The 22,502-nt window shown below is 39.3% G+C and overlaps 2 protein-coding genes across 15 annotated transcripts in view; one reads left to right on the plus strand and one right to left on the minus strand.

Annotated features, from left to right (window-relative positions):
• Window positions 1-2,311, minus strand: part of cast (calpastatin) — a 31,450-nt gene extending 29,139 nt beyond the window's left edge. For 7 of the 14 annotated variants that reach the window (XM_078947411.1, XM_078947407.1, XM_020703294.3 and 4 more), the window contains exon 1: window positions 1,453-1,805. In XM_078947411.1, coding sequence (XP_078803537.1) covers window positions 1,453-1,482 — 30 coding nt within the window. In that variant the 5' untranslated portion in view covers window positions 1,483-1,805. Of the gene's footprint in view, window positions 1-1,452; window positions 1,826-1,989 lie in introns of those variants that run through there. The other 7 variants (XM_078947408.1, XM_011475114.4, XM_011475109.4 and 4 more) reach the window with 2 other exon arrangements.
• Window positions 2,312-9,511: 7,200 nt separating this feature from the next.
• Window positions 9,512-21,399, plus strand: pcsk1 (proprotein convertase subtilisin/kexin type 1). Its single transcript, XM_023955003.2, has 14 exons — window positions 9,512-10,097; window positions 11,097-11,201; window positions 11,276-11,398; window positions 14,171-14,317; window positions 15,226-15,302; window positions 15,483-15,571; window positions 16,519-16,691; window positions 16,973-17,185; window positions 17,263-17,363; window positions 17,460-17,693; window positions 18,460-18,617; window positions 18,710-18,843; window positions 19,054-19,215; window positions 19,385-21,399. The coding sequence occupies exons 1-14, from the start codon at window positions 9,912-9,914 to the stop codon at window positions 19,778-19,780; spliced, it is 2,298 nt and encodes a 765-aa protein (XP_023810771.1). The 5' UTR covers window positions 9,512-9,911; the 3' UTR covers window positions 19,781-21,399.
• Window positions 21,400-22,502: the final 1,103 nt, after the last annotated feature.

A 22,502-nucleotide genomic window follows, 5' to 3' on the forward strand; every position in this document is an offset into this window, starting at 1 on the left:
ACAAAAGTTTATCTTAATTTAGAGTCTGCTGGACTTAAGCCATCCACCTCTTTAACAGCCTTCCTCATTTTGCTGTATTAATTTACAGCTTATTCTGACACCTGTCGCTGAGCGTCAACATGCAGTTATTTAAATGATGAAGAATAAACGAACGGAGCGGGATGGTGGATGAAAATGAAAATCATAGTTCTGATTTAGATTGATCAAAATGACTTTTTTCTTGTCGAGAAAGGATCAGAGTAACTCTAAGTCAGCAGGTTGACAGGCCAGAAGAGTCAGCTCGTGAAACTGAGAACAACTCCATCCAGCAGAGGGAGACAAAGACACAGAAGCTCTTGCAGATTTCCTCTTTTAGAACAATGTGTAGGTACATGTTATAAAACAAATCAAAAGGTTTTTATTTCACACTTTCCAAAACATCAGTTTAAAAAAAATATTTTGCTTTTAAAGCTATTTCTGTGAAAGCATCAGGAGAAGAAGCACAAAGTCTGACACTGCAGTTTTTAGTGAAATGTCCAAACAAGCACAGTTAGTTTGTATATCCAACAATTCCTTTTCCTGTTCGGGTCCTTACAAGTACCAAATAAGGTCTAAGGTCTTCACTGGCTGCCTGTCTCCCAGAGGATTGGACTGTAAAGTTCTGCTGCTGGTTTATCAAGCTTTGAATAGTTTAGCTCCAAAATACATGAGTGACCTCCTGAACCAGTATGTACCACCCACACCTCTCCAGTCATCGGAATCCAGGTTTTTGTCAGTTCCTAGAGTCCAAATAAACAAGTGTTGAAGCTGCAATCAGCTTCTATGCTCCATCTGGAACAGACTTACAGAAAGCTTTCGATCAGCGGAAACACTCAGTTTATTTAAGTCCAGGTAACCTGTTCTCAGCTGCATTTGATTAGTTTTCATTCATTAACTATCTTTACATTTTGATTTTAATAATCACTCCTTTCATATTTCTTTTGAATGTTTCTTTAATGTTTTATGTAAAGCTCTTTGAATTGTCTTTGTACATGAAATTTTCCCCCTTCAAATTAACTTGCCTTGCCATAAAAAAGTTGTGGATTTTTATAGAGTTTAAAATGGTTTAACTGATTTTACCCAAAAGCAGATTGACTGCTATCCATTTCAGCAAAACAGCTGATATTTAAATGACTTATCTGTTGGAAATTGTCAGGATTTGTGTCACAGAAAACCAAAAGGAAACATAAACTTCAAAGCTGAAGTCTCCACTGTGAACAAGCTTCTGTTACATCTCCCTCAGGAGATGTATAGCCCTGTGCCAAAATGTACAGTATCAAACAGATGCTTTCAAACTAGTTGAGTTGGTTTTTCTAATAATAATTTTGATGCAGCATCTTCTCAGATTCCTTTGAAAGTACTTGCATTAAGTGTGTTTCCTGAGGATGAAACGGAAGACAGAAGGAGGGGTTGAAGACCAGCAGATTTACTCACAAGACTCATCCAGTACGCAGCATACGCCATGAGGAACCAAAGGTGAGCTCAGCCCTACAGCAGTGTCTCCAAAACTCTCAGCCAAAACCTCTTCTTCTGTCTCTTGACACTTTCATGCCCAAAGCCTTAAGCGCCACACCCCGCAGCCCCACCGTCACTGATCCGCGCGCTTCATTTGATGCAGTCAAATTCCAGATGTTTCACAACATTCCACACCTTCGCAGAACTCAGAGGAACTTTGTGCGCACACGACGGAGTTTCTTGTAAAACTTTGGCGCGGGCTTGGGTTAGATCACGGTCTTGCAAAACTTTGGTAAAACTTTAGTAAAACGAAGCGCACATCATGGTTCTATGACCATGAGGGGGAGCTGCTTCAGTAAACATCCCATAATATCCTGTAACTATTTTCCCGCACGCTTCTAACAATGAAGGGTCACCTATCCTTCTACTTTAAATAGCTCATGTCCATTTTGACCAATAACACACACATGACACCACCACCACCACCACCCATGTTTGCATGACAAAAATCCAAACCTGTTTCGCGTCTCTGTGGTGACCGTGGGTTCTCCTTTTGTGCGGCATCCTCAAACTTTTTTAGTTTTGTCGGAGTTGTCTGGTTCAAGCTTGTCGACCTCCTCTGAGTTGCTCCTCCCGAGGCAAAAACTTGGATGGCAAAAGAAAAAGAAAAGGGGAAAAAAATGTTTCACCGATCAATTCAGCATTGAGGTGTTCAGCATGTAGACTCTTGTAGGTGTTACTTCATTCGGGCAATGATCTCAATGAGGCGTTCTTAGATAGTCTGTTTGCGCACGCATTTATCCACCATCATTTAATTTATATGAGTCATACGATCAACAGTTACTTTGTGCAACTTCGAGCTGACTTAAGAGTTTGAAGTTTTTGAATGTAGGGATAGTCACATTCCTGCGTATGACGCACCTGCCGTTTCTGTTTTTTCTTTGTTTTCAATTTATTTATTTTTATTACAGGTTTATCTAAGATTGTTTTCATGGGACACACCCTTCAGCACAAGGGAGAGTTGACTCACCAGTTTCCACCCTTTTTTCTGGAAAATATTTTACAACCCAATGCTGCCCTCAAGTGGTTAATATAGGAACTGCTCAGACAACTCACCTTCTGAGGGTCTGCAAGCAGAATAGAATAGAATAGAATAGAATAGAATAGAATAGAATAGAATAGAATAGAATAGAATAGAATAGAATAGAATAGAATTAAGCGCCTTTATTGTCATTGTACTTGGTAAAATGAAATTCAGGTACAGTTCTCTTCAATGTGGACAGTCAATACAGATAAAATAAATAGAAAAAGAACACCTTACATAACTAAAAAAATGTGCAAAAATCAGACAAATGTGCGGGAAATAGGGCAAAATGTGACTGAATATGATTTATACTGTCAATGTCTGCAACTTGATGTTCTGGAGCCACCCATATGTGGCTCCTTAGCTTTGAAGAAAAATGGAAACGATTTGGATAAATAATAAGTTTATCAGTTACTAAGTTTTTTTTTCATTTATTTTTAGATGATTTAACTGAGGTAATCTTACATGCCTTGCAACAGACTCGTTACCTGTCCAAAGTGTACCCAATGGTTTGCCCAACAATAGCCAGGTTAGGCTCTGGCAGCCCCTTGTCCCTGAAAGGGATACAGCAGGTTAGGTAAATGGATGGGTGGATGGTGATCTCATCTGTTTAAGTGGGAGAACTTGCACAATTGGTTGCTGACTAAATACCTTTTGGCCCAGCTGTAGGTGGTAAAGGGTTTGATTTACTGTCAGAGTGGTTCATTATCATAATAGGTTTAAACTCATATGATTAGCTTATACCCAGATGCAGTTCAGCGACAAAATTTGCACAAAAGTTGTGTGATTGCAAATCTACTGTAGTGTAGTTAAGGTATCGTATTGACACAGGATACATTTTATTTTGAAAATAACTTGTTTTTTGTTTTTTTATTGTTCTTTCTCATTGATTTACTGCATGGAAATGGACAGGGTGTCTACTCTCAAAACCCAAACAGGTTAGAGCTTGGATGAGAACCCACCTGGGACTGTCAAGTGCTTTCAGTAACTGCAGCCACAGGGAGGAACTCTCAAGTGTTTCCTTGTGCCGGTTCCTTGTAAATGCAGTGGGTGGGGTCAAGAAGGGTTTCTGCCATAAATCTGAAGCCAAATTGCATTAGCAAGTCACTGTCGAAACCACTAATGGATGTAACTGAAAGCAAAACAATGTCTTGCTTCACTACTCACTCGATTTGGGGGGATTAATCCCAAAACACTTCACTGTAATCTCTATCACTAACTAAGAAAATTCATTTTAGAAATTGGAATAATTTGGATTTTTGTAGATTTGAAACATATTTAAATGCTTAGAATAGATTTCATTGTAACAGTTATACTTGATTTGACTACAGTGAATTAATGTTTGTGTGTGTTTGGCTGCAAACTGGAAACGTGTGGAGCAGTGATGGAGAGGAGGTCACTGAACAAGATCTTGTCCATAATGGACAACCCAAACCATCGTCTTCACCCTGTTCTGGACAAACAGTGGAGCTCATTCTCCAGGAGGCTCAGACAGCTCCGCTCCAAAACTGCCAGATACTGGAAATCCTTCCTACCCAACACAATTCAATTCTACAATATCTCACAGTGTAGCAGATGACTTTTGCACATTTTTGCACATTGTTACCTGTTTACCTGTTTGTAAATAGTCTTTAAATTATACTGCCTTATTTGTTTACATCTCTGCTACTTTTTTACTTTTTATGTTTTTTTACATAATTTTTTTTATATTATTCTACATTCTCTTATTCTTACTGCTATGGCAACGCACAAATTTCCCATGTGTGGGATCATTAAAGTACTTCTGATTCTGATTCTGATTAAAACATTTGTGATGAATTATGATCAAACTGTATATGAAAAGATTTTGGGGGGAAAAGGAAAATGGAAAAACTGACCAACTCTTTCAATATTTTCTCAACAGCTATAGACATTAGCTCATAGCTTTGGTCTGCAACCTTTAGCCATGGAGTAGCCATTAACTTCAGTTTCTTACAGACTAAAACCCAGCGAGAGCCGCCAAGTCCCACTTTACTGTTTAGAAAAAATATATATTTTACATTTTTTTGTGACCATCAAGCCATTTATTTCTGAAATATGGCTTTAAAAAATACAAGCAATTAGTTGCTACAGTGTGATATTACTTTTATCTAACCTTTGACAACTGCACATACAAGTTCTTTTTAAAATAAAATGTGTCCAGTGTTAATAAGAGCTTAGGGGTGTTCATTCTGAAAGTTTATTTATTAAATTAATCCAAAACTGTCAAACACAGTGTAGATTGAATTTCTGTACAAATTCCTTCATTACTCACTACTTGTTGCACTGCGTAGGGCATTCACCATTTTTGGGGGAGGCCGCTTTAACAATTCCAAAATTCCTAGCCCTGCAAATTTACAAGTTCTCTGCAAAAGACTTGTGTGCATCGATGCTCCGTAGATTGGCAAATATAGACCAAATTATATAACGTTTGAAAAATTTGTCATCTGAAAAAAAAATGTATTTAAATCATGTTTAAAAAAGTAGTGAGCATGGTGTCCAAATTGCATTAAAATGTAGGGCACTAGATAGTCCTGCACTGTATGGATTAGGGACAGAGCCTGAGTGATTTTTTTTTTTTTTCTGAAATTCAAAATAGAAAAGTACAAAAGAAACAAATTCACAAAAAACAAGACCTAGCTAAACCCCTAGGCCTCATGCAAAGACTTAAGAATTTTGTTTCCTGGTATTCAAGACACTGACTGCTCTAATTTTAGCTGAGCAGAGTGAAGAATGACTCCGGACCGCCACACCAAAGTCAAGATCCACCATGTCCACAGATGCCAATCTCTCTGACACCAGAGTGACATTTTCTCAGCAGTTGCTTACAGAGGGTGACATTTGGACAATGCTGTTCAGCTTTTGCAATCAAATCTTCACCTTTATTTTCCTTTTGTTTCCAGTAACACTGAGGATATCTTTCAAGACCTTTGTTAATAAATAATTCCCAGTTTTCCTTTTCAGCTGTCATATTACAACTCACAAAAAACAAGCAAAATAGGTTTGCGTGTGGAAAGAACGAGCTGTGGAAGGAGGTGACATTTGACACAACTTTGGGACGAGCTGGGAATCCATCAAATCAGTGTCTCACTGTAAACAAAAACAACAATAATACGACGTTCTCAGTTAACAATGCATAAAAAATGCATTTGAGCCCAAATTTCACAGCACATTCATGAAACCGCTGTAATTTTAAGATTAGATTCAACAGTTATAGTGCAGCTGTCATGTGATCTCCACGCTACAGAATGGGCTGCAGCGTATTTATACAACAGAAGCACATCTTCAACAAACTGATCCCATCAGCTCCTCAGGAGGTTTTAATAGGAGAGTTTCCTCTACAAAGTAACAGTAACTCAGTGGGATTGCAAATCAAATTTGATACACTTTTAAAGTTTGTTTTTATACAAGACCTCATCTGCTAAAGGGACTGTTTAAGACTTTTCCTTGCAAACAGCAACCAAACTGTCTGATTCTTCTTAAAAGGCACAAGGTTTTACTTTGAAAAGCACATTAGAGCATGACAAGTCCTTTAATAATAAGATTGTATGACCTTATATTAATGTTAAATCTGCAATCAGAGGAAGATGATTTACAACTGTTTCATGATTTACATGCTTTCTGTTACTCTGTAGAATAATTAACTTCATACATGTGTTCAATTCTGAATCACACCAGAGGAGTTCTTCTTCCACAAAACGGCACACATGTTTATGATTCATTTAGCAAGAGTGTTTTTTGACAGAATTTAATAATTATATTCAATTGAATTCTGTGTTTTTCCTACATAATCAGTAAAGATGGGTATCTTCTTAGTACACGTCTTAAGTTTTTGGCCTCAAATAAAAAAGTGACGCAATGTAGGATCACACATGCTGTTGTAAATGAATGACAGTGTTTACAACCTGCTCTAAACTTGTTTATTTGGGATTTCAGATACAGAAAGAGGTGAAAATTATTTTTCCCAACTAAATTGTTAAATTTTGATATGAGATCATATCTCTCATGTGCAAAGGATGATGCACCTAAAACCAGATGAATTATTAGAATCAACGACAGTAAAAATAGCTACATGGTAAATGCTGTGAATGTTGTCACTGCTGAGGTGCCAAACCTAGAAAAGAGGAGGAAGTGCAGATAAATGCTTCATATCTTTTCACTTCCATTTCATTTTGCTTGAATGGTCATGTGCCGAGGCTGCTGTTTATCTATCTGCCACGTCTTCTTCTGCGTCAGCCCCTAGTTAAAAGCTTCCCCCGCACCGTTCTGCAACTGGAAAAATAATTAGTTGGCAAAGCATGTTCAAACCTCTGACCTCATTTCATGGAAGTGCTGTGTGTGAGCATTGGCTTTGAGTGTTGGTATGAGCGCTCACTCGGTGACATCTGGAAGGAGTGACTGAAAGGTCAGAAGATGCAGAGAGCCAGCTGGAGCTGAAGATTTTAGAAGGCTAGCACTGTCCCCGGTTCAGTTGTAATTTCAAGGCTGTTGAGTGTTTCTGCTGCCGGAGTGAGTGCTGTGTTCTAAGCAAACAGTTGTTGCTAGGTAAACGTGGATTAAAGCTCAGATCTGGTGCAGACCTGTTGACACATGCCCGGATGACCACACGTAATGACTAACAGTTTGTTACACGGAAATCCATTTCACACCATAATTAAAATGGAAATGTCCATAAAGGACACTGATTTTACTTGCGGTTCTTGGTTAATACAGTTATTTTGTGATGAAATGTACCTGCAATCTTACTTACAAAAAAAATGATCTCAGAACTCCTCAATTTATTGGTTGTAGATCTCACGAGCATGCACGCACTTAAGCAGAACCGGAGGAAGGAGCATCATTTCAATTGTTGACTGCATGCAGTCACTGTTTGATTTGATAAGGAAATGAAAACTCATGATGCAATATATCATACTTTACAACCAGATGATGAAACATTTTCCAGTCCATTCACTGAGCTAAAGCCCCATGAAAGTTATCTACATTTTAAGCTAAAAGGGAAATATGCCTCCCGTTGACTGATGTTTTTCACGTCTTTCTTAACACGATGTTTGAACATTGAGTTTGTGTTCTCTCATTTTCTGCATTTGGCATTAGTTTGCATTGGTAGTTTTTTTAATCTTGACTCAATTCACAGCAGTGTTTAGTATGAACCACAGTGATTAAACAATCTAACCGTCTATGAAATCCGTACTTTTACACATGTTCTGCTTTCAATGAAACATGCTCTATTTAAATCCTAGATAATCAAACTACTGTACCTATTATACAATAAAATACTGAAGACAATTGTGTTAATTAGTGTTCCTAATTTTGGCCATTGTGCATGAACAAACAGTACAGACATATTTTTGATTTCTTGTCCAGAGCTCTAAATTTAGTTGGTTAAAAAGTGAAGAAAGTAGAAGAAAATGTAAAAGATCAACTGTTAAAGGAATATCAGTTCATCTTTTCTTGATCTACTTTTTAGGCTGATCCCGTATCACACCAAAACATGTGTTTTCTCCATTTGCTTTATTTGGTTCAGTCAGAGTGTCCATTCTGTGTAGTTCAGGTGCAGCAAGTGGTTAGTGATGAAAGCATCCATGCAGTTTCTGCGGGTACTATCAGGGTGAGGATGCTACATCTGTGAAGTCATGAACATAAGTGCAATAAGGAAAAAAGACAGCAGAGTGTACACTCAGATGTCATGTGAAATAAATGCGGAAGTTAAAATAACAACTATTCCATGACATATCGGCTCATTAACCTTGAGATCTTCTTGTCTAAATTTTGTAGGCATGAGAATGTTTTGAGGTATTTGATGTTGTTAGATCTCTTGGACACAAGTAGACTTTTTTATTTGACATGACACAACATGAATCAGATAAATGGTTTGCATTTACTTTTTGGTCAGGTGGAAGAAAATCCGACAGATATGGAACATACAGATTATAGGTACTAAATGAAACATTTAACTTAAATAATGACACGTAACTTTTAATTTTAATTTATAACATCGAATCTTATAGGCATTTCTTGCCCGTGTATATCTGCCTACAAATGAATTGAACACAACAACGTTTGCAAAGCTGTAATGCTTCACATTTTTTTCCTCCCTCCAGTTTTTATGTGTGTCTTTAATATTTGTTAAAGTTCTTTATTTCTTCAAGACAGATTTTCCGTTCTATTTCATATTGAGAGTTTTTTTGTGTTGGTAAGTTTTTGAAATAATGAATAGGCTGAATAATGTTTTGAAAAGTTAATGCAAAATACATAATAATTACCTAAACCTTATAAAACTGTTTTACTACTTTAAGTTTTGTTTGTCTCAAAGAAGGTACCTACGTGACACTGATTCCAAATAAATAAATACATAAATAAATTAATCAGTATAAAATCTTTGGAAATATTTTAAACTTAAAAATAAAAATCCATTAACATCATTTGGTACATTGTTGTACATTTGTGCCAAACATACAGCTTCTAAAGAAGCTTTGCATGATTTTAATGTAAATGTATTATATGGTAATAAGTTATGCCCTAAATGTAAAATTCACACACACAAAAAATAAAAAAACAAAAACAATGACTTTCATTGGTTTACTGTTATTTCCCATTTCTTTCACCAACGGCAATAAGGTGTAAGATCTATGTCTCTAACTTCATTACATTTATATTAAATCTGTCCTGTACACACATTAAAAGCTGAAATCTGAGTTGAAACGTTTGCCATGCTCTGAATTGAATGTCTCTGCTTGAGCTGGAGAATCCCGATTCCTGTAGAGATCTGCGTATGTGAACGGGAGCTGTCCGCGGTGCTGAAACTCCTCCCCATCTCAGCATCACGACAAAATGACGGCCTCTTTTCAAAATCTATTAAACAAAGTAAAAAAAGGGCGAATAGCCAAGTTTAGGGACATGTTTGAGCTCCACAGACAGACTGCATCATGGATCAGAGGAGAGCCAAATGTGACTCCATACATACGGATCACGAGCTTTGCTCCTTGATTTCCTTCTTCTCTTTCTCCTGCTGGGATATTTTTAGGCTGACGTCCCCTTCCCTCCCTTCAAGGACCAGAACTCAATCTAGCGAGAGGTAGACGCCAAATTGACGTCAGAGCAGCGGCAATTTGACGTGTGAACACCCCCCCCCCCCCACCGCGTTTACACACAGGCTCGCGCAGACCAGCCCTCTCCATCAACTGTATTTCCTCTCGTCCTAACGCGCAGTTTCCCTTCCTTACATCTCAGCCAGCGGTTTCTCCGAGAAGAAAACTCAATTTACCATCAATTGCATTCTGGGATATCACGTTGCTTGTACATAGGCCGTCTTTTCGTTTTTGGTTCTTCTGACATGGAAGTGAGATGTCGTCCAGTGGTGATGTGTGTTTTTGCCATCCTCTGCTCCGGGGCTCCACGGTCGCTCGGCTCTCCTTACGCGGACAGGCAGTACCTGAACGAGTGGGCTGTGGAGATCCCGGGCGGGCTGTCCGCGGCGGAGGCGATCGCCAGGGAGCTGGACTACGAACTGGTCCGACAGGTAGGTGCCAACGCCCTCCATGGAGGAAAGTGTGCGGAGATGGTTAGCTCTGCACTAAACAAATAATACAAACGATATTCAGTCGGTTGGACATTTCTGGAAGATATTTACGCAAAAGGAGGTTAATGAATTATTAACCAGAACCTATTTATAATCCAAGAGCAATGTTGACACCTGATCAGGACACATTTTGTGTTTTGTTTGGACTCATTAGACACAAATAGCAAACCTTTAATTCCTTCATAATAGCCTCAAAAAAGGTTTTGACTTTCAAAAAGTAAAATGATTTGGCTCCTTTTCCCTCCTTTACTGAACCATAACTAGAGCTGACCAGTTCAAAACATCCCTATTTTTCCTAATGTCTTAAGCTTTTCTTTTACATACAAATCACCTGTGGCCCTGGACAAGAGCGGGATTTGTTGCAGTGGAAAGAACTCAAACAACAAACAACATAAATTTATAGTCAATGCTAAAATAATTTGTCACATTGTTCCCACACACTAATAACTAATTCAATTATCACTCTTAAGCAAAAATACACATATAAGCTCTTTTGCATAGTTCATGTCAATAAAACTATTAAATCTCAAGGTTGTAAAAAAGAACAAAAGAGGATTTGTATTCCATACATTTTGCACTTATTAGAGAATATTGAAATCCAATGAGCAACTGGTTTTGGTTTAGAAAAAGGCCACATTTCCTCAAGCAATTCCAATATTTAATGCACTGGTGTCAAGGATAGCTGCAGATCACTGTGTTTGGTTTGTCTTCTGCCGGAATTAACAGAAATACAAATCTGTAAATCCCACCCGTCTGCTCAGAATCTGATCTCTAAACATGCAGTTTGACATGCAATAAATCAAAAAATACAATATGCTGTAATATAGGTGAAATGAAGAACAAAAGGGGATTTGTCAGACAAGCCAAAGTCAACAGATGGCTGACGTCATTTCTAAGAAACAAATCTGGCTGTTTGACTTCTTCTGCTCTTCTCTGCAGATTGGGGCCCTGGATGACCATTACTTGCTGAAACACCGCAGACATCCTCACAGGATGAAGCGCAGCGCCGACCACATCACCAGGCAATTGTCAGAGGATGATCGAGTGAGTAGTCCTTTGATCCTTATTCAATGCTATAAATGCTATAAAACTGATGAGATGTTTACTTGCATGTTCAGGTGTTGTGGGCGGAGCAGCAGTATGAAAAACGGCGCAACAAGAGGGCAGTCATCAGAGAGTGCAGGGACTGCTCAGTGGACAAGCTGTTTGATGATCCCATGTGGAACCAGCAGTGGTATCTGGTGAGTCTCCATCCATCCATCCATCCATCCATCCATCCATCCATCCATCCATCCATCCATCCATCCATCCATCCATCCATCCATCCATCCATTCATCCATTTTGTTAATCTGCTAAATCCCTTTTGGGGTCACGGGTTGTTGGACCCTGTCCCAGCTACTGTTGGACACCCTGGACAGGTCGCCAACCTGTCGCAGCACACAATCACTCCCACACATACTCACACATGCACACCTAGGGACCCTTAGAGTAAACAATCAACCTGTGAACCAAGTTTTGGACTGTGGAAGGAAGCCGGAGTGCCCTGAGAAAACCTACACATGCACGGGGAGGACATGCGAAATTCCACAGAGAAAGATCCTAATCGGGATTCAAATTAGGGGATTCTGGCTGTGAGGCAGGAGTGCTAACCACTGTTCCACCATTCAGCCCTGCCTTTTCTATCCATACATCCAATTATTTGGAGTTATTTTGATCATAAACTATGGTAAAGCCTTGGTCTCTTGTTTCTAAGCTTTTTGTCTGTTCTCCGTGGTAAGCATCCAGGTTATAACCTCAAATTACTAAGTGAGTCTGTGGAAAACATTTCAGAACTGTTTTTATCCATTTACATGCATTTCCGTGTGTTACTCCAATTTTCAGGGATGCAAAAATAAATAAAGAAATATGACAAGACCAAAGCGAGGCTATTGTAAGCTGTAGCCAACTGCTATTGAGCAGTTGTAACCAAAGGAGCCATTTGCCAGATTGGTTATACAGTCCCGTACGGAAATGAGAGGGTTGGAGAGGCTACTGCATAATCCAACAGGATGGTGCAGAGTACAGCCTTAATTCCCATTTTACCCAGAATGGAACATGTTTTGTGCTGTTACTGTGATTTATTTCTTAGACTTTACATGTAAAGATTAACTTAGATTTACCATGTTGGGAAGTATAAAGGCAACCAAGTCTCCTAAATTAAAAACGATGGCATGTTAAGGGTAAAAAAATCTCATTGATCTGGTTTATTGCTTATATAATCTTACATGAAGGATTTATTGACAACCCAGGTGTACCTGATCAGTTAGTGCAGTGCAGTGAGCAGATCCTTGGACTATAATTTGGACAACAAACATTTGCCTCTGATTTGATAAGGGGTGTGTCCTTGGTCTTTCCCACGTCACTGTTAGTGTGTGTCTGAATGAGAAACACATCTGCTTTCACGAGCTTGTTTTTTTCGCACCTGCATTACCCAGGCATGAGTCACGGTGGTAGGCAACAAGAAAATAAACGGAGATGAATCATTTTTGCCGGTGGGGGATGATAAGACTAATGGATTTGGCCTCAAAGTGCCGCTTATTGTATTTCCAAATAAGACATTGTCGGTGTCACCGGACAGCTCTGGTCTATTTGGGGAAACTATTTTTATTCTGTCGTTTTTTTAACGATGCTGGTTTTCTCTTTTTTTGCAACAGCAGTCACTGGGTCATATTTTAACACATTGCATTAGCAAATGAAGGTAGATATGATAATGAGGGAAAGGATTACAGTGGAGAACACAGGGGCTGGGTGAAAGATTGCAGTGGATGCACAGTGCAAAGTGATGCCACAGCTTACAAGGCTTTAGCAGCCCTGATGAGCATGGATGCTGGAGTTAAGGTGGAGCTGTGTGACGGGAGGCCAGCATGGCAGCAGCTGAGATCTGAGGCCAAGAGTGGGAAGAGTGTCTTTATTTGTCATGAGTGGCTGACCGCTCGGATTTAATTAACAGGTGACTCATTCTTGCAGTCTGAGATTCCTCCTGCAAGTGTCCAGGGCTGAGCCGCTATCGGTCCACGCTGAGAGCGCATCGAGGCATCTCGTGGGTGCTTCCACCCAAGTAGTCAGGGAATAGAGATGCGCTTGTTTTTTTCTGCATACTATAAAAGGCAATACAAGGCAGACTACCAAAAATCCCTTCAGATGAGGCTGGCCTCAACCAATGAGCATTTAGGTGTTTAAATCTAAACTGGTGAACAGTAGTTAGGAGAATAAGCCCCTCAAGCAATTTCTCATAGCACATTTTACAAAAGACAACAAGAAATTCATGGTCTGGAGCTGACTATAGTCCCTAGAAAATGATGCGAAGAAGGGGGAACAAATAGGCAATCAAGGTTGGGAGGGGAGGGGGGTACATTACAGGGATGAGTCATGTCTTTGGTGTGATGTTCTGCAGTGTCTGTGCATAATGCACTCAGAGCACAAGAGCAGCACAGCTCCTTTTTTTAGTCATAGTTGTCTCCAACGTTGATTCAAACTCCTCTTAAGGCATTGCATCCACCCTGCTGACTGTTTCTCACTCCACCCAAAACAAGCATGTTGCCACCCCCCCCCTCCCCACACAAACACACACGACCTGTAAGATTAGAGTTAAAGAAGGATTTCTAAACAATGTGACAGGCATAATGTAATCTATTGTGGGAAAACCTTAGTTGAAGCACAGCATGCTGGGAATCTTTGGGGGTAAATTATTAAGAAGTGCTGTTGTACTCAATAATACAAAAGTCTGAATAATTGTGACCTTCTTGTAACAATCTGCCTGTAAGTAGTCATAGAAAAGAAGTGGACTCGAGCCATGACAAAAGCAGAGCTGACAGTTTAGTAATGAATTGCTGTAAAGGTCAGTGGAAGAGTCAGTGGGCTGGAAGACTCTACCTGGGCTGCATCAATGTCTGATATGATCTCAGCAGCCTGTTTGGACTGCATTGTCAGAGCTGATCAGAGATGTTTACTATTTTCTTCCTCTTCTTTTCAGCAAGACACGCGAACGTCGTCCTCGCTGCCAAAGCTGGACCTTCACGTGATCCCAGTCTGGCAGAAAGGCATCACAGGGAAAGGAGTGGTCATCACAGTTCTGGATGACGGACTGGAGTGGAACCACACAGACATCTACTCCAACTACGTAAGACACTGTTGCCATGGATACAGCCTCCGTCGTCTGGGTCTGCCGTTGCCATAGAAACGCAGCTGGTGACACCTTACAAGACGATTTATAAAGCTCATAATAAATTTGCAATATGATAATCCAGCCTGTCTCCAAGGGGCTTCCTGGTTTTTAATTACCACATCCCAATAATTAATGCTGCAATGAATGCCTGGATTCAGTGGAGCTAATTTAGAAAATATTTGTCACTTCCCTAACAATGTTTTGAAGTCTGAAAGGGGAAGCAGATAATTATGAGACAGAGGGCTGAAAGAGGCTTCATTTCAGCCCTCTGTCTCATTTATGGAGGACTCTGAAAGCCCTGTTTGTGTTGTGGTTTCAAATGCACTGCAGCTATGAGAAGGCAGACACCCTCGCCTCGTCAGAGAAAAGAAGGAAAACGAAAAGAGGAATGACTGTTTGCAACTCCACAGTAATTAATGCTGGTAAACCTACAGCTTAGAGTACAGATAAATCAGGAGAAGAATACAGTATAACAGAGTCTTATGTACAGATGAGTCAATACACACCATTTGAGCCATCCTATTCAGACTTTATTGCATTGAATTTATGGAATTGTAACTAAAGATTGAAAAAAATGGATATGCATAGCAAACCAGACCTAACAAACTTTTTCAACCGATTTACACATTCTCAGGCAAAAATAGCTTTAAAAAATCTATACATTTCTCATTCATTGTTGCTGATAATTGCTGCTTCTCTAAGCTCCTACCTGTAGCCTGAATATGTAGTCACTTGATCTATGTGTCATCATCAGTCATACGCGTCACCATGACAACAGCCCTGACATATCAGAGGCTTTGTCGTTCTCGTCCTCTGACGTTACCGCTGCCTTTTAAATTGATTTTCCTTCCTGTCCCCCAAAGGATGCAGCCGCCAGCTACGATTTCAACGACAACGACCCGGATCCTTTTCCCAGATATGACTCCACCAACGAAAACAAGTAGGTCAACCAAGAACACCAAAGAACTTCTCTGTTATGCTAAAACAACCCTACCAATGTTATTGGTATTCATTTATTGTTTTCATTGAATGAGAGCTATTGTGAAAAAACTATTAGAGTACTGAAAAACTGTCTTAAAGGTTTCAGGAGTTTCTGTTGAATATCTCCTTTCTTTTTCAGACATGGCACGAGGTGTGCGGGAGAGATAGCAATGCAGGCGGACAACAACAAATGTGGAGTTGGAGTGGCCTACAACTCAAAAGTTGGCGGTAATTTTTGTATTTTTTTCTAAATAGATCCTTTTTTTATATTTATGTATTGTTTCCGTGTGGAGTCTGTGAAAGTAGCTTTTGGTTCATACAATCTGTACTGGCAAGCAGAATTTGTAGTTAGTGAAGATGTTTTCACACCTGGATTGTCATTGCAATAGTAAATGACAACCCAGAGAAATTTTGAAAACTCTAAAGCTGTTTTTATGGATTCTAGTGCAAAAACTGAATCTTAAGAAAGTAACATACTCTTTTTTTAAAAAAAAGATTTTTTTTGTCTTGTGAAATAATCATCTTATTGAGAAACTTTTTCAAAGCAAAATGTGTTTGTTTGAGAAAACACGTCTTAGTAAATGTAATGTAGTCTTGGAAAAGGAATTCCTATTAAGACCATTTTTCTCACCCCACTGGTAGATTTTTCTGATTAAATTTTTTGTTTTTGTTTTTGCAGTGTTTGGATTACTTCGACTGTTTATCTTTTTTGAGTGTTTTTATTAACTTTCCTGCTCCGTTGTTAGATCCTTTTCTATATCTGATTGTTTTACTCAAAAATGTTCAGTTTCACAGAACAGGGTTTTAGTTCATCACAGAATAAATGCATTTATATATTAGAGTGGGGAATTTGTGATGGTCATATAAATGTATTCTTAAAAAAAACTCAACTGATCAATAGTAGTTAATGTTTTAAAAAGCCTGGTGGGGACTTTGTTGAGTCCCAAATATCTTTCCTATTTCTTTTTCAAAAAAGAATTACCTTAAATTCACAAAAAACAGCTCTTTGGGGGAGCTGAAAACAATGAACATAAACTTATATGGCATAAATTAAGCAACAGTTCTCAGGGAGTTTTATGCTATTTTTACACTTCAACCTGCATGATGCCCCACCTCTCAAACACTTGTTAAATGAAAAGTGGTTTGATCTCAATATTCCAAAATTCTCTGATCAGGAATCCGGATGCTGGATGGAATTGTGACAGATGCCATCGAAGCCAGCTCCATTGGATTCAATCCAAACCACGTGGACATCTACAGTGCCAGTTGGGGACCCAACGATGATGGCAAAACGGTGGAGGGCCCTGGTCGTCTGGCCCAAAAGGCTTTTGAATACGGAATCCAAAAGGTAAATACCAAAAGCATTTTCTCATAGGAAATAAATCTGCATTACAACAGAATAAACATGGACAATTCCGTTTCAATAAATATTCTCATGTGAAGAAAAGTAGCCAAAGAGTTTCTTATAAAAGGTGAATTTTTATACATGTTTTTTTTTACAATGTGAGAATAATAGGGCATTTTATATGTTATACATTGTGCGTTAAATGATAGAAATCTTGTCAATGGAATTTGAATCATCCAAAAGAGCTAATGGAACATTTTCTGTCTCGGTGGTGCCCTCTGTAGGGCCGAGGTGGAAAAGGCTCCATTTTTGTTTGGGCATCAGGTAACGGTGGGCGCCAGGGGGACAACTGCGACTGCGATGGCTACACAGACAGCATCTACACCATCTCCATCAGCAGTGCCTCCCAGCAGGGCCTGTCTCCATGGTACGCAGAGAAGTGCTCCTCCACTCTGGCTACAGCTTACAGCAGCGGAGACTACACCGACCAGAGAATAGTACGTCCAAACCTGTGTTTACATAAGCTTTCATTTTCAATCACATGCCACCTCATGGTTTTCCTGTTTTCTTTCAGACTAGTGCTGACCTGCACAACGAGTGCACTCAGACTCACACTGGAACATCTGCTTCTGCCCCGCTGGCTGCTGGAATATTTGCTCTGGCTCTCGAACAAAAGTACGCACCTGTGAAAATGTTCTTGTTAGAAATATTTGCCAACTAATTTGGTTTGCATTTCTCATTTAATATCCACTACCTTGTTTGTCACCTCAGTCCCAATCTTACCTGGCGAGACCTGCAGCACATCATCGTCTGGACATCAGAGTTCGATCCTTTGGCCAACAATCCTGGCTGGAAAAGGAATGGAGCAGGACTGATGGTCAACAGCCGCTTTGGTTTTGGACTACTTAATGCCAAAGCTTTGGTGGACCTCGCTGACCCGGCCACCTGGAAGCATGTTCCAGAAAAGAAGATATGCATCGTGAGGGATGATTCTTTTCAGCCAAGGTATGTAAGCCTGTCATTTCACTCTTATAAAATCTTCTGTAAGCTATGCTCTTTTGTCTTTTGTGATACAAAAGATATATTGTTTTCAAGATCCAGATTCTTGGTGGATGTGCAATCTTCCCAGTCTGAGATTGGCTGCATTGTCACAGTTTTGCTTTGTAGCTTGTTGATCATTATATGTCCAGATGAAAATGCTGCAGTATTTTTTCCAAAAAGATAATTTGAATGCTTTAGCAAGTTTGAAAGTTTCAAGTTTCAAGACTAAAATTAGAGGATCATCTACTCTTTTTGCTCCTTAAGTCTTTGTTCTGTAGTTTACTTTGGATTATGTGACTCAATGGCATCAATACCCACTTTGCCCATTACCTTGCTACATCCCTGTTTAATCCCAAGGATTTGGCTCTACATTTCCGTTAGTGCTCAGAGGTCCACAACCCCCCCCCCCCCCCCCCCCCCCCCTCCAGCTTTATGCCAGCTTGAAAATCCTTTCATTCATGTCTGGAAGAGATGAGGATTAGCTGTTTTGCAAATGAATGACCAAATGTTTCCAAATCTGGACGTCCATTCTGTGTTTGTGATTGTCATTGAACAAATGGGGTGGTGGCTTGTTATACAAGGAGGGCCGCATTAGATGTTCTCCCCATCTAACACTGTGTTACCAAATCGTCCTGCAATGATGAAAACATGGTGCTTATATGACCCACTTTCTGTTGTTTCCAAGAAGCTGTTTGTGACACATTTACTGCTATTTTAATGGATCCCGCAGGGAACTAAAAGCAGCAGGGGAGATCACCATAGAGATTCCTACCAAAGCTTGTGCGGGCCAGGAGAATGCTGTCCGCTCATTGGAACATTTACAAGTGGAAGCCAGCATCGAATACACCAGGAGAGGAGATCTGCACATCACACTCACCTCCCCAGCTGGTTAGAAACCTGCCATGAGAACACGCATTGCAACGACATGGTGGCTATTTTAGGTTGTAAATGGATTCATCCCATCTGGGTTCTTCCCTCAGGCACCACAACAGTCCTTCTGGCAGAGCGGGAAAGAGACACATCAGCCAATGGTTTCAGAAACTGGGACTTTATGTCCGTTCATACGTGGGGAGAAGATCCTGCTGGAACATGGACTCTAAAAATCACAGACACTGTGAGTTTTTCCTCCTCCTCAATGGTGACAGTCTCTCTTAAAGTCCCACTCCGTTCACCCTTTGATCTATTTTAAAAGTGTTCCCAGTGATCTTTTAATTATGATCATGCAGTTTTTAGCCATTTCTGCAGAGCAGCATTACAAAATCACCTTTGGGTTGTGGATCGGACCGCTGCCTTGACATGAAATCTCTTTGAATCTCTTTCTCAGTCGGGCCGCATGGAAAACAAGGGACGCATCTTGAGCTGGAAGTTGATTCTTCATGGAACATCAGAGAAACCAGAACACATGAAGAAACCTAGAGTCTACATTCCCTACAACGCAGTGCAAAATGACCGCCGTGGCGTGGAACACATGGATGACATGATGGAGGTGAGCAGGAAAGAAGTTGCCAGCTGAAATGTCTAAAATAAATGTCATTTTTTAATAAAACAGAATTTCTGCCACACAACTCAAAGTCAGAGAGAAGCTTTTGGAAGAATTACATTACATCAATAGCTTTCTATGACACAGTAATACGTCTTTCGGTCTGGTTCTACAGGAGCCCACACAGCCCCACCCACCTCAGAAAACTGAAGTCCAAATTCTCAAGAAAGAGCCTCAAAAGCTCTCAAACTCCTCTTACTCCCCCTCCTTTGCGCTGCTGCGTCTCCTGCAGACAGCCTTCAGCCGGCAGCCCATGGTTGTGCAACAACGCCAGACAGCTGCAAGTCCCTCCTCAAGTTTGAAAAACCAGCAGCCCAGCCAGAGCCTCACCCCGCCAGCTGCAAGACTCCCCGCAAAAAAGCTGTACCAAGCTCTGGACCTGATCAATAAGTACCACGGTGCCGGGGACAACATCTACAGTGACTACAGCGATGGCTTCTACAACATCAAGCCGTACAGACACAGGGATGATCGACTGATGCAGGCCCTGTTCCAGATGCTGGATGATTAGAAGTGAGAGCCAGGAGGTGCAGAGAGGGAAGAAAACGACAAGAGAAAGGGTGGGATGAAAGCTTGAGAGCAGAAGAGTAAGATGAGTGAGAGAATGAAAAGAAATGTTCATTACCGGTCCTGGAAGAGTGGAAGAGAAAATGAGAAACACCCAAAATGCTGCATATCTAATTTATTAGCTGATCACTATGTGTTAACTGATTTCTTTTTTTTTTTTTTTTTGTCATTCAATCATTTGACCCTGCACAATTTCCTTATGTAATTTAAAAAACAGAGTTATTTAGATTATTTCTGATGTAAAATATATATACATGTGGTGAATACAAAAGCATTTAACCAAATGAAAAGGGAGTTATTGTGGCCTTGTCTCTTTCTTTTCTGCTTGCTTGAGCATGGCATTCTTAAATGATGCGTTTGTAAAGTATCTATGGCTATTTATCTTTCAGAGACATTAATTTTAAATTAGTAATCTTTGGTATAGATGCCATTTCTACATAGTTGCTCATTCGTTTTCCACTACAACACTATTTATTCACCATAAATGTGATCCAAATAACTGAAGTCTCTGAAGCAGACATAACAGATAAATTGATCATAAAAAAATTCTAATTCTGTTTGCAAAATACTTATTCTCAGGGGATACACAAAGTTGAAAACAGTAATTGTGCTCTTAAATCCATTCAGAGAAATGTATTCAGAATGTAAAACTATTTTCTATAAGGTGTCAACATGAGACTTAAAATTAAGGAAACTTAAAAAAAACGTCAAAGTGGAAAAATTGCCAAAATAAGAGATTTGCTTCCTCGTGCATTTCTTTCATTTTGTATAAGTGCAATGCTGCATTATAGAAATATTTTTCTAAGGATCCAATATCTTGTGAATTATTTTACATAGTGAACCTTTTTAATTGTTTTATTTAGCACACACATGTGCTGAAAGAAAAGGTAGTTTTCTCAACATGCCAACACTAATAAAGCGTTGCTGTCCAAAAGTTTATTTTCAAAAACTGTAAAAACGAATGTCATCTGTAAAATGTAAGCCAAAATCCGGAGTTGAAACATTTTTTTCCTCATCCAAGGAACCTTATTACCAGTAAAACCTGTGACTCCTCTCAGTCGACATTTGTAGCTGATCATTTATTTTTTCTCATTTGGTGGTAATACAGAAAATTTTTTAGCTCACCTCAAGCTCTGTAGAATAGAGGCTTAGTACAACCAAGTACATTCATGTTCAACACTGTTAGTAAAGCTGTAACAAATGTGCAAATATTCATCCCCATGTGGTGCAGAGCAACGTACATGTAGTAATTTAAGTCTTTGTGACATGAAATGCTGTAAAACCTCAGTGCAGAGTCTCTATTCTCTAGCTTGGAAATGCCTGTCCCTCTCGTCTGCCAGAACAAGTGACAGGGAAGAGGATGTTTAAAATAAAATTTTAGAAGAGCTTTCAATGCTCCGCGTAATTTATCCAATCTTGAAGCTAGCTTGTTCGGTTATTTGTTTATTTATTTTGTATTTAAAGTTGTTTACACTGACCAATATGTCATATTCTGTTCCAACTTCTGTATGGATGTGTAACAAAAATTACGAGATTTATCCAAATAAAATGCAAAGTAACAGATCTGTGGTTCTCTGACAGTGGACTGTAATTCTCCAAACAAAGAGCAAAAAATAAAATATTTCTAAAAAGCAAAAAATATTACCACAACTTTGCCCACAGGGATAATTGAAGCCTAGTTTAATCCATCCTCTTTTAAATCTGCTTTATTCCTGTTTGGGATCAAGGGGAAGGTGGGGTATATCCTGGACAGTTGGCCAGTGGGTTGTCAGGCCACTCAGAGACCAACAACCTCACTCAGACCTGAGGATGAAATTAGAGTCACCATTAACCAGTGAAGCATGTTTTTGGACTGTAGAAGGAACCTGGAGTGCCAGGAGGATAATGCATCTAAAGAACATGCCAACTCCACACAGAAAAGGCCCAGCTGGGGTTTGAACCTGGACATGTGAGATGAGAGTGCTAACCACTACACAACCATTCAACCTGAAGTATTTTCATTTGAATTGAATAAAGTAAATTAATTAAAAAAGGCAAGTCCTGCTGATGATTTGATGGTGAGCAAAATCACTTTGTCAGGTTCAAGTCAAAGATTTGAAAAAAATAAAACCTGTTCTCTTGGTTTTTAGTCATTTAAATATAAATGTGCTTCTGTGTCTTGAAACAGTGACCTGAAATTGAACAAAATTCACCCATCCATCCATTAATCCATCTTCAAAAACCTCTTGATGTCTTTCACAGTTATGGGGTTGCTGGAGCACATTTCAGCACAGACAAAAAAACCAAACTGACCAATTCAACTTCAACAACTATGATCACATTTACCATTTTACCAGTCAATAAAATAATGCTCATAGTGGGACTAGTACAACGTAGATGAAGAAGGAAGAAGAGTATTGTGGTCCTTAAAGATAAATCTAATAAGGTATAATCTGCACAAGATAACGCCTTGAGGAGTTTAAAATAAAAAATTCAATAATCCCCATTTTTGCTTGAAACATATTTTGACTGGGGCTACAAATATGGAATTAAATTATGTATAACATTAAATATGTTTCTTTGTTCTTCTGTGTATTCCAGTGTTGTGTATTTACAGCTGGTGTCTTTTGTCAGAATCCGTTTTATTTTTTTATATTACTTATATATATATGTATGCTTATATTTAT

This window comes from Oryzias latipes, chromosome 5, assembly GCF_053564925.1.
Source record: "Oryzias latipes strain Hd-rR chromosome 5, Olatipes_Hd-rR_3.1".
NCBI classification, from domain to species: domain Eukaryota; kingdom Metazoa; phylum Chordata; class Actinopteri; order Beloniformes; family Adrianichthyidae; genus Oryzias; species Oryzias latipes.